Source organism: Callorhinus ursinus, unplaced genomic scaffold (genome assembly GCF_003265705.2).
Source record: "Callorhinus ursinus isolate GAN/ISIS: 27379988/994484 unplaced genomic scaffold, GSC_fseal_2.0 scaffold1, whole genome shotgun sequence".
In the NCBI taxonomy this organism is placed as follows: Eukaryota; Metazoa; Chordata; class Mammalia; order Carnivora; family Otariidae; genus Callorhinus; species Callorhinus ursinus.
In genome coordinates, this window is record NW_027397063.1 from 69,411,083 (window position 1) to 69,430,227 (window position 19,145).

General features: G+C 41.6%; 1 protein-coding gene across 12 annotated transcripts in view; it reads right to left on the reverse strand.

The window, feature by feature from the left end:
• LPP (LIM domain containing preferred translocation partner in lipoma) overlaps positions 1-19,145 on the reverse strand; it is a 667,328-nt gene that overhangs the window by 430,934 nt on the left and 217,249 nt on the right. For 11 of the 12 annotated variants that reach the window (XM_073895713.1, XM_073895738.1, XM_073895726.1 and 8 more), the window contains one exon: positions 11,698-11,899. In XM_073895713.1, coding sequence (XP_073751814.1) covers positions 11,698-11,899 — 202 coding nt within the window. Of the gene's footprint in view, positions 1-11,697; positions 11,900-19,145 lie in introns of those variants that run through there. The other variant, XM_073895752.1, reaches the window with a different exon arrangement.

Genomic DNA, 19,145 nt, shown 5'->3' on the forward strand with positions numbered 1-19,145 from the left:
TAATGTCTTTTTGGTAATGACTTCCTGGGATAGCTTTGGTTGTTTTATACTTCCATACATTATCCTGTACACACCCATGCACAGGTAATTTTTGCATGTTATTTGGATGAATTCAATTTTCAAACAGCTCTGAATGGTAACGACTGGGGAAAATAACAGTGATAAGTTTTTCTTCTTTTAATACAAAACATTAATAGCATTAACACAAGATGCAGTGTAGTGCTAAGAAAAAGCTCTATACGTGGAATTAGGAGACAAGAATTCAAATCCCAGCTTTGCCCTATGCTGGTTGTTTCACTTTGTATTATATGCTCTGCAGATTGAAGGTGATGACACCTATATTTACACTGCAGCTAAAAAAATAGGTTAACAGTAAAGCAGAGAAGCTTTCAGATGAAATAGGCTAATAAATCCACTAAAAAAGTTCTTCCCATCCTTAAGACAGTGTTCTGCCAGAGAAATTATTTTAGTGATAGTAATAATCAATAACTATTATTACACAGTGATTACTTATATTAGTAATATTTTACTTAAGGCAAAGTATTAAAATTTGGTAACATATGGCTTCTACCCTTAAAAGAGCCTCATCTGTGGGTCCTCTGAATCTCGGATTTTTCATTTGCCTTTAGGAACTATAATAATGTAGGAACCATAATAATGTTACAACATATTGTGGTGACTGAACTAGATATTATGTGGGAAAGGAATTTAAATCCATTCACACACAGGCGCACACACACACACAATCTTTAAAGTGGCAAGTTGTAATGAATATTTCATAATAAAGTCCTTCTTTCATTGCTTCCTGTTTTCTCAGGATCACCCAAAATGGAGATAAGTAAGAAAGGAACACATAACAACAACAACAAAAAGATTTCAAGTTTCTTCATTTCACATATTTGTTTGACTACATAATTAAGGCTGGTTTGATCTAATTTGGGGAGTGCTTTCTTTACCCTTCTTTTCTGTCTTAGCACCTGGTATACAGAAATATTTCATTCTCAAGCATGACAGACGCTTGGGGAGAAATGGCATGATCTTTCTGGCCGGAACCAGGAAGAGGCTTCTTGTCCATGGTGTGGTAAGGTCAGTCTGACCTTCTTTCTTGTTTCTTCCTCCTCATTAGCTACCCAACTTCCTTGAGCTATTCCTACAGCTATGTTTTAGAGCATACTAGATTCTCAGTCTACTCAGAATGAAGTTCCTTGGTTCCTATCGCAAAGGGACTCCCAGAAGCCCAGATTCACTGCCTAAAGACATCAGCCAAAGGCTACCAAAATTACAAGGTTGAGAATGGGGGGGGGGATCTTTCTCAGCTTTTGCATATGTTATTCCCTTTGCTTGGGGTGTCATGCTGTCCATCACTCTTTACTGGGTGGCACACAGCTAACCCACTCTCCAAGACTCTGCTCAGATGTCCCCTCCTCTGTGGCACTTTCCCCAATTTCTCCCACAGCACATCCTTCCTATCCTTTTAAAGCGCTTAGTTTACAGAACTTTATGGAAGTTTGGTACCTATTCTAGGCCTATCCTGTGTAGCAAGCCGTCTATTCTGTTTGAGATCAGCAACATGCAAAGCCAAGTAAAGAACAGACAGCAGTGGAGAATACTGGTGGTCAAAGTGCTAGAAAGCTTGAGGTGTCACATCTCAGGGACCTGTACTCTTCTGTCCCTGGAGCTGTGCTCAGTCTTCCAGTCTCTAGCTACAGTAAATTTAAGAAAGGATGATAAAAATATAATACCATGATTTTTTTTTTTCTCTTTTGCAGCTCCTAGGGTCAACCGTTGTTCCAGGGTATGATTTCTTTATATGGTATATTTGCCCAAAGGCTCAGGTGTCAGATTTATTTTTACAATATCCATAATGAATCCATTTTTGGATGATTTACATAGGCCTGTCATGACCCAAAATAGGCTGAGGTTTCAGGCATCGCTACCTGAAGTAACACAATAGCAAGTGCTCCATACTGAGGCATTCTAGAAGAATCTTTTTTTTTTTTTTATCTTCTTTCTTCTGTCTTTGGGTCCCAATTAAAATTCTCTGAGGCAACATTTGCAGAAAACTCTGTTATGATGAAAGCACAGAGGGAAAAGCACAGCAAGGTGAAGAATGATTTGAGTCCATGAATCTCTCCATTGTTCACATGATAAAAGATACTTAAGACTTCAAAAGCCACTGTCATTAACTAAGGAGAGAGTGTGTACCCACAAGACTGCAAAAGATTCAAAAGGCATTAAAACACCATTTCCTGGAGTTATTGAAATAATTGAATGGTTCCCAAACTTTGGTTGAGCCTCAATCAGAACAATCTGGGGAGTTTTGTTTTGTTTTGGAGCAGATGCCTTCAAATTCCAAATCTGTAGTAGTGACATGAGCCCCAGGGTTTGTTTGTATTTTCTTTAAAAAAAAAAAAAAAATGTTCCCGGTGGGTATATGGGGGGCTCAGTAGCTTAAGTGTCTGACTCTTGGTTTGGGCTCAGGTCATGATCTCAGGGTCATGAGATTGAGCCCTCATGTGGGGCTCCTCACTCAGCAGGGAGTCTGCTTGAAGATTCTCTCTCTCTCTTCCCTTTTGACCCTACCCCGCCCCCCGCTTTCTAGCTCTCTCTCAAATAAATAAATAAATCTAAAAAAGAAAAAAAATGTTCTCCAAGTCTTTCTGATGACTGGTCAGCTTTGAAAACTACTGGTTTAAGCCATACATTATAACAATAATCATCAAAGTATGGTGCAGACAATTTGGTGTCCACGTAAGATGGCACTTGAGAAGGAGAAGAAAACATTTAGAAATCTTTATGTGTGATGTGTTTCTTATTATTAAACCTTTCATTTTGGAATATTGATTCATAGAAAGTTGTAAAAACTGCTTAGACTCCCACGTACCACTCATCCGGCTTCTTCCAATAGTAACGTCTGATACAGGGAGAATACAATATCGAAACCAGGAAACGGACATTGTTATATTACTGTTAGCTAGCCCTTACTCCGTTTTCACCATTTTTTTGACCTGCGTTCATTTGTGTGTCTATATAGTTCTATGCAATTTCATCCCATGCATAAATTCATGCAACTACCACTACAACCAAGATATAGAAGTGCTCCACCAACACGATAAGACTCCCTGTTGCTTTTTCTTGGTATGAACACCCACTCCCTGCCCCACTCCATCCCTCATTCCTGTTCCCTAGCAACCAGGAATCTGTTCTCCATCTCCAGAGTTTTGTCATCTCAAGAATGTCTTATAAATGGAATCACACAGTACATGCAACCTTTTGAAACTGACTTCTTCTTTTTTTCATTAAGCATCACGCCCTTGAGGTCAATCCAGATTGTTGCATATATCAATAGTTCGTTCCTTTTTATTGATGAACAGTATTATTGCATTCTTCGGATGTACCAGAGTTTGTTGAAATATTTCCCCATTGAAGGACACTTGGATTGTTTTTAGTATCTTGTCATTATGAAAAAAAGTTGTCATGAACATTCATGTACAGGTTTCTGTGTGAACATAACTTTTCATGTCTCTGAACTGAATTTCCAGGAGTGCAACTGCTGAATCATATGGTTGATACATGTTGGGAAAAAAGTTGCCAAAAAGTTTTACAGAGTGGTTATACCATTTTACATAGTCTTACCAGCAACGTGTGAGCGATCCAGTTGTTTCTCCACATCCCTACCAGCATTTCTTTTTTATTTTAGCTATTCTAATAGGTGTGTAGTGATATTTTACTGTATTTCTATATTTACTTTTATTTTTGAAAAAAAATTGAGCTTTGTTTAGATTTAAAATATGGAGTGACAATAATATTATACATCTATGTAATTTAAAAATAAAGAAGATTAAAGAGCACCTCACCACAGAACACAGCATTATTCACCATTTTTGAAGTCCACTACCTTATTAAGGAATCTACTTCCACAGTTAATTATGCTGACAGGCTACAAAATAAAAGAGATTTTGTTAACAATACATGAACTTCTCTTTGTTCTAAAACATCTAATCCAATCTGTCCACATAAATTAATTCTATCACTGGAGCTTCTAAACAAGTCACTAAAAACGCATCAGCGACACAGAGTTGTGGTTACCGTGGAAGGAATCCAGAGGGTCAAAGCTCAGCTTGACCACTCGCTGTACTGTAATATTGAACCAGCCACCTGACCTCTGAGCCTCTAAAACTGGGGTAATAACCCCTGCCTTCAATTCAACAATTCTCTTTGTTATTTACAGCACTCCTAGGGCAAAGGCCTGACACCTCCCAGAAATGTATCAGTGAAATAACTATCCTCATCTAGGAAATGAAGGGTTGCATTAGATAATCTTTAAAATATACCCTGGTCTAGAATTTCATAGTTTATGTACTATTGAGGCACTGTGATTCCTATCATTGCTATTTGAAGTTAATAATCTTCATCAGTATATATTAATACCTTTATTAGTAATAATTAGTTATATTACTACACCTTTATTAGTCTTATAGTACTAGTATTATAACTTAGAATAATTAGTATATAGTATGTATAAGATTAGGAGATGCATTTATTAAATAAATAGTATTTTTCAATATTACTTATTATGAATAAAACAGTTAATTATTTTTATTATAGCAAGAAGCACATTCCATGAGGGCAGGAATTAATCTCTGTTTTGTTCACTGCCATTCGTTCAGCTCCTAGAAGAGAGCCTGATACAAAATCTGTTTTAGGGAAATGATTATTGAACAAGCACACCACAGCAGTTCCTTAGAGTTGTAAGGTATTTTCTGGTTTATAAAACATTTTCATACTCATTATTATAGTCGATGCTCAAGCAATCTTGTAAAGTAATTAATCTCTCCAGCTAATTTTATAAATTAAGGAAATGTGGAATAGAAAAATGCCATCATCAAGGTCAGGTAGCAAACCTGAGGCTTGAAGGTAAATACTCCGACCCCCGAATCAGCATGAACCTTGGCTCTCCAGAGTGTCAATAAGGCCTGTGAATATTTGGTAAAATCTAACATCACCCAAAGAAATACAAATTCTTTTCAGGAAGATGTGATGTGAAGATCAAATTAATACAATTATTAGCTGACCCTCTAATGAATGAACAGCTTGTCCTTTTCTTCCCCCCTGAGGCTCTGAAAATTAAAACTCCTGTACAGCACTCCACAGCGATAGATGAGACTCAACACGCTTACCCCGGACCAGAAAAGGGGCATGCCAGTCAAACCCAAGTGTCATTAGAGCTCCTGATGTTTCAATGACTTTGTGACTGTCCTCATGACAGACCATGCATAATTATAACAAACGTCTAAGAAGCTGCAATTGCTCTCGTGCAGTTGCTGGCAACTTAATGGGACTGTCAGGATTACGGAAAGAAGATGTCCCCCATTTGCACCTGCAAAGTCACAGGCTGGATTCACCTTTCACGGCAGGGGACAGAAACTACAGGACTCCAGAGAAAAGCTAGCACACTGTGAGTCTAAATATTTAGATATGACCGTTCAGAGTTCACAATCAGTCCTCCCACATTTTCTGCCACCTACTCTTCCAAGTTTCACCAAAAAAAAAAAAGAAGAAGAAGAAAAAAGTTCACTAACCATAAGAAGAGAAGAAGCAAAAGAAAAAAGCCAAAAAAAAGAGAAGAAGCACCAAATTGGCCTGTAGGTTAAACACAAAAACGGTAAGAGAAAATCCATGCTACATTATTCAACTATATTGCCATTGGTGGCCATCTGTTTCCCTCGCATGTTAGCTTCTGTTGAGAAAATAAGTATGTCCAGCCAAACCAGTGTCATATCATTAATGGCTACTTCTCTACCAAGTATCAATAATCCAGGACTCATTGATTCCTAGGAGACAAGCCTGTCTTGCCTCTTTCAATCTGAGATAATGGAGATGCAGTGGAATGCACACGTTTGGGAAACTCAGGCTTGGACCCCAGTTCAGCCCCAAACCCTTGGATAAACTTGGGAAGCCATCACCTTCCCTCTTAGACTGAGTTTTCACATCTGACAAATGTAAGAACTAGAACACATGACCTGCAAACTCTTTTCTAGTTCTGCTGCTCAAAGACTTTGTGATTAATGCATGAAGAATGGCTCTGTCACAAAAGCAGAAATGAAGGAAGACTGGCTGCCATCTCCACCATGGCGGATTCCACTGTTTGTGACGGCATTTTGTTCTAGCTACTATGTCTACTCCAGATTATTCCCCCTCCATGAAACGGATGAATAATCTCGGGGGAGCAGAAAGCATGGAGAGATCCAGTCACAAATTTCCAGGCTTAGGACCCTCACTGAATAGAATTCATTTCACCCATTCTGGTTGGATTTTTCAAGTCTAGGTGAACCAATGTAGGCAAAGCTTGAAAGCTGAGGTCTTATGTATATTATCTAGAAGTATATAAGGTATTATATGCAGAAACAGTTTGTGAGAAGAGCAACCGTTTTGAAATTAATCCCAGAAGAATCATGTAATAACAAAGTAATGGAGTTAGAGGAAGCCGTCTATCCCAATCTCTAATAAAGAGAACCCTGTAACATCAGTAAGAAGCCTAGACATGCTAAGTAGAGGTCGGCTCTATTATTTTACTAGCTACATGGTTACTGAATAAGTTATTTCACTTCTGGTAGTTTACCACTCAGCAAAATGGCAATAATATCTGTTCTACCTAACTCATAGGGCTACGGCAAGAATCGCCTTTGGAGAATGAAATGACGGCGAATATGGAAGTGTAGGATAAACCATAAAGGGCTGTACAAATACAAAGGGATTCTACTGAATGAGGTCCCTTGAATTCGTATCCTAGACAGTCGATTTTTCAAAAATCTTACATAAAAAATGTTTTCCAAAGGAACTTAGAAACTGGAGAAAGTTAAATTTCAGGCCACAAGGCAACCCCAAATATACAAACCTGGAAACATTACAAATGATTCTGTATGATAATCTAATTATCCCATTTCATTCGACAAGAGTATTAAAAGAGAAAAAAAGATTGCGTGTGTGTGTGTGTGTGTGTGCACGTGCGCGTGTGTGTGTATGTGTATGTCTATTTCCAATTCCCAGAGTTGTAATGACAGGAACATTTCAGAACCATCTCAAGAAAATAATGTATTAGTAAAGTAGGAAAGCTCACTTACTTTGGTATCTACCAAGAACAAAAAAGAAAGATCTGTATACCCTGTTCTGCCATCCAAGTCTAAGGCTTTGTGTTTTTGGTTTGGTTTTCGTTTCGCAAATCTGGAGAAGATGGAAGACCCACATTATAGGATACAGAATATTACTGGCTAGTACTTTAAAGACCAGAAAAAAAAAATGCATTATCTTGTCCTCATCAGCCAAAAATAGAAGATGATGAGACAAAATCATACAAACATAGCAACCACCCCATCAAAAAAAAAAAAAAAAAAAAAAAGATCCAGGCATTTAACAGTATAAACTTTGTTAGAAGGCAAAACAATAAAAAATATATATGGGCTCATAAGCTTATTGTACTAAACATGAGAAGGCATTTAGAAATGCAGGGTCACTCAAAGAGGACTAAGGAGATACCAGTTGTTAAAGAAGATCCCTGGAAAGTCTGAGAACAATGGTAGCAAAATACGGGGATCTGAAGGCCTAAAGAGCAACTAACTGGGAAAAACGACAAAGCCCTTTAGAAGAAAGGTTATTAGCAGAATACCTTTTAAAAGGAATTTATGACAGTTGGGCTCCCAGCTGACTCAGTCCGCAGAGCCCGTGACTCTTGATCTCGGGGTTGTGAGTTCAAGCCCCACATTGGGTGTAGAGATTACTTAAATAAATAAATAAATTTTAAAAAAAGAAAACTCATGACAAAAGGGATCCCATAAATATAAGTTGATGTGCAGAATATGTGGGTACTTAGCCACTCTCAGTCAGAATTTAAAAATAAGAAAGCAAAGCCCAGACATTGCAGACATAACACCAAGGTAAGAAATGGAACTGAAAACTTCCAGGCGGCAGTGGTTCCATAACTCCTGGCCTAAAAAGCTCAAGGAATGGGGATAGGAGGGTAAAAGTAATTCAAACACAAACCTAACACCTAACAGGTAGCCATGAAGCCGGGATCTGAATAAGCAGGTTTATATTGCTACGGCCTAAGCATTACCCCAAACATTACAGAGCACCTACTATGTGGCAGGTATCCTGCTGGTTGTCACTGGGAGTAAAGGCATGAGTCAGGCAGTCCCTGCCTCCAAAAACTCCAAGTCCACTGAAGGAGAAGGCTCATTTACAAGGAAGTCTGTTGGAAGGCACACTGGATAAGAATTCTCTGAGGTGAAGAGGTTATGGCATAGTGAGGAAGAGTCCTCACTAGAATATAGTCCAAGGTCCTATATAACTCTGGACTCAGACAGAGGGGACCTGAGCTCAGCCCGGAGCAGGCCGTGCACATCTGAGCAAATAACTTCTACCCTCTGCCCTGGACTTCTCACATTTACACCAGAAAAAGACAGACTGTATGCTTTCTATTAACTCTAACTTGCTGCCTTTGCAGTTAAGCTTTTTAGATGTCAGGCTCTGAACTAAGCTATGAATGAAAAGACTCTAGGGGCGAGAAACTGAGGGAGAATATGTACTAAAGGCAAAGAACAGGTGAGCTGGGACACAAGATCCCGGCATCTTCAATTCACCCTGCACATAAAAACTGTGTTACCTACTATCTGGGGATTTCACTAATGGTGCAGAGCATTCTAAATGGACCACCCCCCCCCAAAAAAAAAAGAAAGAAAGAAGAAGAAAAGGAAAAGGAAAAGGAAAATGGATACGAACTTTAAAAATGTATAAAAATGTAAACAAAAAAATAACATAAATCATAAAACTGTTTAGAGTAACAGAGAATGCACTAACATTTAAATTAAATAGAAAGTAAAGCAAATCTCACACTTCCAACAAATATCATGTCATAATACAGAGCAGATGAAGAGATGGAGCTTCATTTAAAAACAAAGTCTGAATATCCATGAACCTTTCCCCATATTTATCTTTAAAATGTATATATGCAAGGGAAATTTCTTCTTTCACGTATTCAAAAAAGGTTATATTAAAAAAAGAGAGAGAGATTGGCAGAATCGCAAGAAAGAATCAAGACTTCAGAGATTAAATGAGACTGAGTTGCTTCAAATGAGGATGCCATATTCCAAACTGTTTATTGCGAGAGAAGAATTACTGAGCAGAGCACTCACCCATCCAGCCATCCGCCATCCATCCAAATATATACATACAGAAGAACATACAGACATACATTTGACCACACACAATCATTCCTACTAAAAACACAGTAGCATACTAGGAGCCAAGAGCAACATAAGGACGAGGGAGAAACCATGTCTTGTTGCTTAAATGGGGAAACAAAGCTTACGTTCTTACAAGGAAGTACCACCATCACATGGGGCCTGGGCGCCAGAAATGCCAGGAAGAGAAGACCAAGCAGGATGGCACCTGGGCGAGGACAGGACTTGTTTCAGAAACGTAGGGGAGCCACAAAACCACAGAGAAGGTCACCTCTCGTCTCCAAACTCCCATTTCCCATTTGCCATGTGAAAATAGCCACTTACCTCATAGGGTTATATGAGAAGGCCATAAAATGGCACGAAGAAGCAGAGCGCTTGGCAGAGACCACATGTCGAACAGCGACACAGAAAGAGCAGGAGGAGTGACAAAAAACAGAAATGTGTGTGAGAGTCACAGAACACGATGCATGTGGACACCGAGGGAAGGGAAAGAGAACTTCTGATCCAGGCCGTGGCTGGCCATTTTGGAGAGGGCGACACCAGTAGGATTTTGACAGGTGACCAAAGGGATAAGGGTGGGATGCTGAGAAAGAGCAAATGGTTGTGAGCTGCAGAGTTTTGAAGAGGACGCCAGGGTCCCCAGAGAACCAGACAGGCAGTGAGCGAGCCTCACGGAGCGCAGTGAAGACAGCAGGGCATCTCAAGAGCAAGAGAGTCACCCAAGGGGCCAAGCCACGGCTACTCATTGCACTCAGAATGTAGGGGTCTGAAGGGGGATCACGGCCTGCTCCTCCTCCCTCACATATGCCACGTATCGCCTCCTTAATAGAGGACCTGCCCCCACCCCTCCGGCCGTAGGGGTTGTCACACCAATGAAGCCTTCCTCACACGCTTGCTTCCTACTCCAGGAGGGAGCCTATCTTATTCCTTTCATATTAGAGGGAAGTCCATTTCAGCTCTCCCCAAAAATTAGGGGACAAAATAACATATCCCCCAGTAAGCAAATAAGGGAACATGCTGAGAAAACAAGTAAGAAAGCCAACCTATCGGCCCTTCCCGCCCCGGAGAGGAGGGATTCTCTTCCAAATCCCAGCCCCAGGCCTGCAACCACTAAAGCACCACCGCTAAAGAACAGAGAAAACCAGTTCCACTAAGTCTTAGGTTGACTGTGGAGATGTCGTCTCCTTCAAGGCCGATCCAACTCAGACACCGCCATGGAGATTAGGTAGAGCACCGAGAGTGTCACTTCCTGTTTGTCCAGAGCAGCTCTTGCCCTCTCTGGAAAAAGGATACCCAAAGATCCATGGCCCCAGTTCAGGCGTGCACGCTGATGCCTGACTTCCCTACCACCTGCCTCAGCGTCCAGCCCCCTCACACGAGCTGGACACCTGGAAGAAGTCACTCAATTCTAATGACAATACCAACAGAAGAGTGAAGGGTTTGCTGGGGGCAGGGGGAGGACTAGGAGGGAAAGAGAAAGACCGCACTACACCACAGAGTACGGAACAGTCTCACAAAAACTTGCTGGAAGAAACACACTCATGTCACCCAAGAAGCAGTAAGAAACATCCTGGCAAGGGTAAGGTCAGGTCATCTTTTTTAAAGTGCAGGTCGGGGAGGGAGAAAACAGAGAAAGGGGGCGCTGAATCTCCTTTCCCCCTGTCTCTTTGCTCTCAGCTCCCAGAAGTTTACCCTTCCTCTGTTGTCAGTTATAAGTCATTGTTTCATGGACTTGGCTGAGCTGCTGACATTGGTAAAAATATGGAAGCTCTTCAGCCCAACAGTATGGCACTCTCCGTGCTGCCTGTGAGGTTCAGTGTGGGAATGTGCAGGTATATGCACACCCAAGATGCTGAGCTCACACGGCTCATCCAACTCCCGCTTGATGAGAATTGAATGTACTGCTATTACAACCCCTAGAACTAGGCTTCGCTCTCATTTGCCTGTGACCTTCAGCAAATGCAGATCTCACAGAGCTCTCCAGACAACTTTATCCCACAGCAGCCTAGGGGAGTCTTAACAATTCCAGGTGCCTCACGAGGTTCACTTCATATGGGTTTCCCATCAGACCACTTTTTGGCAGCATTGTGGGGACACGTGTCCAACGGCAAGAGGGAAGGGCAATTGGGTGGCAGACACATCTCTACAAGACAATGGGAAGGGGTGGAAGATAACACAGTAGAAGGAGACCAAGGTTCTAGTTTTGGTTCTAGCCCTAACTCACTGTATAACCACAGCCATATAACCCCTAAGAGGGCTCACTCTCTTTATCCCTAAAAAAAAGGCTGGCTTTGATAGTTTCTAGATGTGTTTTTAACCTTTGGCAGTCTATTAACTATGATAAGCACACTGAATTCTTAAGCTACCTTTTTCTGACACAACATTGTGTAGATAGATCACCTTTACTGTATTGAACTCTCCCACTCTGGGCACCCAACTCTAAAATCCCCCCACTTACCTTCACCGCCAGGCTGCTTGTATGGGTTGTACTTGGGCTTTGGAGCAACTACTGGTGCAAACTTCTTGGGTGGTTGTTGTGTGGACACTGAAATGCTGGGGGTCCCAAAGGAATGGGTGGTCTCCATCCGCGCAGGCACATGGCCAAGGGGCTCACCAGTGCTTTTGGGTGGCAGCCAAGATGGGTGAGACATTGTTGGAATCTAAAGAGAAATGAACAGAGTTGGTTTACAGAAGCATGAAAATGGAGGCAACCTACCTCACTTCAACGCTATTTCCCCTTAATCCATACTTGATGAGATCCTGACAGAGCTCTCTGAGAAGGAGGAAAAAGAAAGAGAAGAGGTGAATGAGGGAGGAGGAGAAAGAGGGTGAAAACCTCACCTTCACTGGAGGAGGAGAAAATGGCACACTCCCCTCAACCGATCTTGAACACCTCTTTGGACAGTTACCTGTTTAGTGTCTAACACTCTTCAGGAAATAGAGAGGATAAGAAATGGTCCTTAACCTGAGGAAGTTTCTATGGTAGGAGAATCTGATAGCAGCCAGGTTGGACAAAAAGCTTCAGTTTTATTAATAACCTATTAAAATGAATACCACATAAATTAAACCATGATTAAGTTACCTAAATGAGGTGATATTGCCTAAGCGAGATAAAAATAAATAAAAGTATTTCCGGGGTGCAGAAAAAGGTAAAATTGCTTCTGGCCGGAAGCAGAACGAAGAGCTCATAAATGAGATGCCCCTCACACCGGGCCCTGAGTGCTGAGCAGAAGTTGGCCTGAACCAGGTCAGCATGGGCAAAAAAGTGCAGAGCACTCATGTCTGGTGTGACTGCAGGGGTCGAGGGAAAAGTAGCTAGGAGGCAACTAAAACGTGGGATGGAACCAAAGCCCAGATAGGGAAACCTGAATTTATTGGGTCAACATCAAGGAAGCACAAAAAGTGTACTCTCGAAACAAGGGCATAACCAACACCCCATGTCAGGAAACTTTAAAATGACCCTTCTCATAGGAGCAGTTATACTCCCCACCAAGGAGCACTTGTAAACTGGGAGGAGGGGAGCCCTGTGTGCCACAAAGCCTGGGACCCTACTAGCACTGAGTAGCGAAGAGCTAGCAATATTCAAACCCGAAGGTCAGCCCCGCTTGACAAGCCTGAGGAGCTGAGCTGAGTGAGTCTCACAGGGACCATTTGTGAAAAACGTAACCAGGAGCGGGCAAAGCAGCCCAGCCAAAGTGCTGTTCTGATCAGATTACAATACACTGTATGAGGAAAGAAAAATGATGTCTCGCCTGTCAGGGTGAGCCAGTCACCCCTCCAGGCAGCCTGCAGGCTGGGGCTGAGCCTCCCAGACTGCTGGCTGAGGAGGAGGGCTCTCCAAGCCTGATTGCAACAGCTCTCCAGCACAGGGAGGCCCGGAAGGCACCCCGCGCCGGCTCCCAGCCCCAAATCCACCCCGTAATTCATTAATTGAACTGAATTAATTGAGAGGGCTACATGATTACCTCCAGATGTCTGTAAAGACAAAGACCAGTGGAAATGCAGGGAAAAATAAAGGCCTCAGCACGTGGCAGGGCCACGGAGAGACGGGGTGACAGACAGGGACGGGGTAGCGTGCGGGCGAAGGCAGCCTCAGAGGGAGTGCCCTGACCTTGAACAGCCCCCTCCCGGCATCAGGGCCTTGGGGACCTCAACTCCCTCAAAATTAAGATAAAGCCCTGTCCCCCCTAACTCGCGAGTTTTAGGACAACCAATGAGATCATGCCATTGAAGGGTCTCCTATGCTCTAAAGTGCTATGCAAAGTAAGAGAAAGAAAATTGTCGGAGGTGCAGTTTTCGCAGTAAAAGAGGATGAGGCAGATCAAAGAGGAAGGCTCCCAACTAGGAATCTCGGGAAGCTTCGGTTACTGCAGCCACGGTGACAGGCTTTCACTGGCCTCGCTCGGTTGCAGGGCCCTGCTCTTCCTCTCCCTCCCTTGTCCTGTCGGCACAGGCACCGTGAGTTCCTTGAAAGGGCAAGGACCAGATTTTACATGTTCCTAAAACCACCATGGAGGCCCAGCACAAAACCAATAGAGAAAAACAACCATGGATCCGGTTTACTCGTGGATCTTCACCCTGGCTGTGCATTCACAATCATTTGACAAGATTTAAGGGGAAAAAAAAAGAAAAGGAAAGAAAAGCCCATCTCTTAGGATTGAGAAACACTACACTTGGTCTTGTATACGTTGTTTGTTTTTTTTTTTTTTAATCGCGCTTCGGTCTTACTGAAAGGGGTTCAAAGTGTCTGTTCTGCTTTCAACATGACTAAAGTGAGCAGAGGTCAAGACCACGTAGGACAGAATGAAGATATGAAAACCTTAATGCACTCTGCGCATGTGTAATGTAAATTGTATGTGTACATTTTAAACAGGTTAATATTATCACCCTTGAAACTTTTCTATAAACCTAAAGTTATTCCAAAATAGAAACTTAAAAAAACGGGTTAATATAGGATGCAGTGATTTCTAAAGCAAAGAGGCACATTTCCAGATCAATCCCACATTGCCAATTGACTGTAGAATCCTGGCTTTTTCAGATATGCCATAGATATAAAAGAACAGGCAACTTCTGGGAAAGTATAAAAAATGAAAACTTAAGCATCAATATGTAACTAATTGACTCCATCATCTTTACAGTTAGCCCCAATACCTCATTATTATTACCCTGATACTGCCCTCCCCATGAAGACACCTCCAGCTCCACCTCCTGAGAGTGCCAGGGTCTGGCCAGCTTACCTGTTTGCAAAGGACCTCAAAGGCAACCCCTCCCACCATTCTCCTGTATGTCCACAGTGCGCCGGTGACACCATTCACAGGATTTACAATGAATGGTTCTGACCCCGCACTCCCGCTCATGGTGTGCCCACCATCTACACTGTCATTTTGGTCCCTTCACTTTCCACCAAGCCCGAGTGTTTTGTTTTTATTTTTTTATCTTGACCCAGCCTGAATGTCTCCAATGCTGGGACTATTTCCCTAACTCACACCCCTCCCCCACAAAAAAAAAGAGTAGCTTAACTCCAGGTTCTTCTAGTACTTGTATCATACTTATAACAATCCACACGGACTGACCCAGTAAGCTGGCAGCTTCTGGGTAGTCTCACTAAATGAGCACAATGCCTGGCTAGGAAGCCTCCAGAAAGCTATGTTATGGATAAAGGAGTAAATGGATGAAAGCTGATCTCTTTGGTTACTCATCCCTCTTTAGGATCTCTGTATCTCCCTTCTTAGCCTCCACTGATATGGTCATCTCCTTTTCTCTCCCTTAATTTAGCAATGTAATGAATCCTGTTGATAAGAGTTCCAGATACTGAACCATCTCTGCATTCCTAGAAAAATTCCTACTCAGTCACAGTTGTAGTGTTTGATATATTGATAAATTAAATATGCTATTTTATGGGGAATTTCTGTACATAGAATCATGAGTAAGATCATTCTATAGTGTTTCTCTCCTTGTGTTACTCATCATCATTGGGTTTCATATGAGGGTTCTACATCCTTTTCTACTGTTTGGATTTGTTTAATAATGATGAGAGAATTATCTGATCCTTTAAAGTTTATCAGAACTTACTGTAAAGTCATTTGGATGTGATACTTTCTTTAATAATAGATCTTAATCATATTTCCAATAACTTCTATGATAGTTACAGCCTTTTTATGCTTCTTTTGAGGTCATTTTCATATTCTGCTGGAAACTCATCCATTTCTTCTAGGTTTGATCTCTCTCCGTTTCGATCTAGCTACCTCTCCATTAAAAATGATGTCTCATTTACTACGCATCATTTAGATCCTGAGCATCACTTCCCACTAGCCCTTAACGACATAATTCATGTTTTCTATCATCCAGTTCAAGTTATATACCCTTTCACTACATTTCCACAGCACCTGGAGTACTGTACTCATCACACGTCTCTGTCTCTCTGCTTGCCTGTATCCCAAGCTAAACTCTTGGATCCTTAAGAGCAGAAGTAATTATCACTCTCAAATCCCAGGGCCTAATACATGATAGATACTCAATAAAAATGTCTGTTAACTTAATGAATGAATAACTGTATTTGCCTGGCATTAGAGCTCCAGATGAATCAGATTCTCATCCTGTACTGAGATGAATCAGATTCTCATCCTGTTCTCAAGAAGCTTAAGGCCTACCTGCAGAAGAGATATTTATATATGTGAAAAGAGAAAAAGAGCAATACACAGCATACCAAAAGAACTGACATGTGTGTGATGGGAGCTAGCATAGGGAGGGGTGGCCCTTGACAAGGACTTTGAAAGCTGCGTGGTTCTGAAGATAGATGGAACAACAAAGATAATGCCTGGAAATACTGTAAGCTCAAGGAAGAAGCAAGGTCCTTCCATGGAACAGGCAGCAGACCAGCTGTATTAAAATGAGGAACTCAAGGGAATATTTGGGGAAAAGGTTCAGAAGATAAATTGAGCTTGCTTTTTAAAGGCTTTATACAGAGAAATAAGAAGCTAGAAATTTAATCTCTGAATAGTCATCTAACAAGAGTAAAAACTCTATGGACGAAACATGAACCAGTTCAGGATGGATCCAAGGAAGGTGATAAACACAATAGCACACACACAGAGTCTCCATGTCCCCAGTTCTAGTCTCAACTTTGCCAGTGTGACCTTTAACAACAGGGGATACTCATTTGCAAAATGAATGTCTGTAAAGTCCCAATCAGCTCTAATAGTCTATACTGCTTTCCTTCTCTGAAACCTGAATTACAGCCTTTTATTTTGATAAATGCGTCTGAGGAAACCTCACAAGTTTAGTGAACAGACGAACTAGCACAAGTCAGTTGGGGTTTCTCAGCTTCTCCAAGAACGACCAACATAAACACAAAGATAAGCAGTGGTGAGAGCTGGTTGTGCTGGACCAAAACTCACCCTGCTCTTACTTCCTCTGGTTCTAGGTCAGTTTCACTGTAAGTTTACAATCATTGCGAAAGCAAGAAGTGAAAGGGAAGATCTCCACGGAGGCTGTGAAAATACGCAAACACCATCACAAAAGAGACAAACAAGAGAAATGGCCCTGGTCTAAGTGAAGGGAGGCCGAGAGCTGGGCTCCCTAGACACTGGACTTTCAGGAACTTTTGCCACATGCAAAGCAATGAAGAAGCACCTAAAAAGCTTTACTTACTACCCTCTCTCTATCGCTCTCTGTGGTCTCTTCCTAGCTGTTCAACGGGTACAAAAAAGCCATTGACAATAAACAGCAAGTGTTTACTGAGGACTTACTATAAGCCAAGCAATTTTCTAACAGTCTTCACTATTAGGTGAGGTAGAGTTATCATTCTCCACATTCGGCAGGTCAAGAAAGTAAAACTGTAAGAATTAAATAACTCGCTTATATACACACACACATACACTGACAAACTGCAAAGCTGAAGTCTTCAACCCCAAATCCATGGTCTTCATCATGGTACTACCTTTCTGTTTGGAGGGGGAAAAATCATAATCCAAAGAAAGTCACACTTAGAAACAGTAGATTTTGCTCTTATCTCCATTCCTAGCTCCTGGATATTACTTACCATGTCTTCTCTACTCTGTTCCACTAAAAATAACCATCATGAACCACAGGGTCATATACTGATGAAGCCAACAGTCTGACCAAACTAATCAAAGCACAAACAGCCACAAAAGGCCAGATGATTACCAAGACCCTTCCTCTGCAGATGAGAAAACAGGATGACAGGTAAAGTGAGGTTTAATACTTAAAAAAGCCACTTAACCTCTCTAAAGATACCATGTGAATGACAAGTCATTGTCAGCCACAAAAATAGAACTAACTAGTGTTTGCTCAAGTTCTTCTTTCCTAAAATCAATTATTATACACTTCTTTAAACATTTACATAGATCATCAAAATTTAAAAACAACCAACCAATCATTCCACGGCATCATCTAACACCAAGTACTGTAAGTTTAAAGTAGCAGTTTTCAAGACAGTCTGTACACTAGACTCATCTGGGGATCTCTATGTGTATGTTCTGATTGAAGGGTTGAAAATAATTGACTTAGAGCATTTATATTAATCTTTAAATCATGTTGCATTAGTCCCTAAATCTCCTTTGGCAATTAACCCAAAGCCTGGCTCTTGGTCAATGTTTGCTAATAAATGAATGATACCGAGGGAAGAGACAAGTTTTAACATACTATTTTAGTGGTAGAAAATTTGAGAGACTGAGGTGTTATGTGACTTAAAGATCAGAAGTAGCTGATGGCCGACCCAAGTTCAGGATTCATGTCCCTTAGCAACATTTTCTTTCTTTAAACAAGCAACAGGGACACCTGGGAGGCTCAGTCCATTAAGCATCTGCCTTCAGCTCAGGTCATGACCTCAGGATCCTGGGATCGAGCCCCAGGTCAGGCTCCCTGCTAGTGGGGATTCTGCTTCTCCCTCTCCATCTGCCCTTCCCCCTGCTCCTGCTCGCTCTCTCACACACTCTCTCTCTCAAATAAATAACTAATAGTAAAATAAAATAACAATAAAGATTTAAATAATACTTTTTCTATAACTTTGGAGGTTTTTCACTATCTTTTCCCTTTACCTAAAAGTCAGTACCTTCCTACAATTTCAAAACTGCTTTCTTAATGGTCTGTTAAAATGGGACAATGTGCTTCCCTCTCTGGGCTACAGCTAATCATCCTTTCTACAGCTCAGTATTCAGCTAGAGGATACCTGACCTTCTGAATTAGACCCAGCTTTCAGGCAGAGCTCTGCCATGAGCTTGCAGGGCACCCTTTCCTCTCTCTGAAAACAAGGTGACTGGATTAGATGAGGAATAAGGACAACCCTACTCACAAACTCTTCTGATTCCACGGAAGATCCCGACTGTAGAACAGGCCCCAAACGAGCAAAATCATGGAAATTCTAGATCATCTACAATTCTCCTCTTAGCTCATCAGTAAGAAAGCAAAGCCCTCTTTTTTAATTCTTCTTCTTTGTTGGTCACCCGCTTCCCTGACTCCTCAGTCCTCACCATTGAGGGAGAGAAGCTTAGATTGATCTCAGAGATCACCAAGGTATCAATCAGGATTTCTTATGCACAAGTAAATAAGTACTTCGGGCAAACCTCCTCCAAGTGATGTAGGTAAGTCCCTAGCAGTCTAATTACGAAGCAGGTACACCATGGCATATGATGAAAGCGTGGGAAGACAATGTTAAAGAATAAGGCAGGCTGCAAATTACACAAATTGTTCACTGAACAGCAAATGTAATCACTCTTCCTCTGAAGCATCAGGTCAGATGAGAGCCGGAAGGGCAAAGTGGACTCTGCCATGGGCTGAAAATGTCAATGTATTCACTCAACTTCTCTCTCCAGGCAACTCTGGCCCAGCCCTGGCTAAGTGGCCCACTCTCTGCACGGGTAGTTGGCATGACTTGGAAGGGGTGAC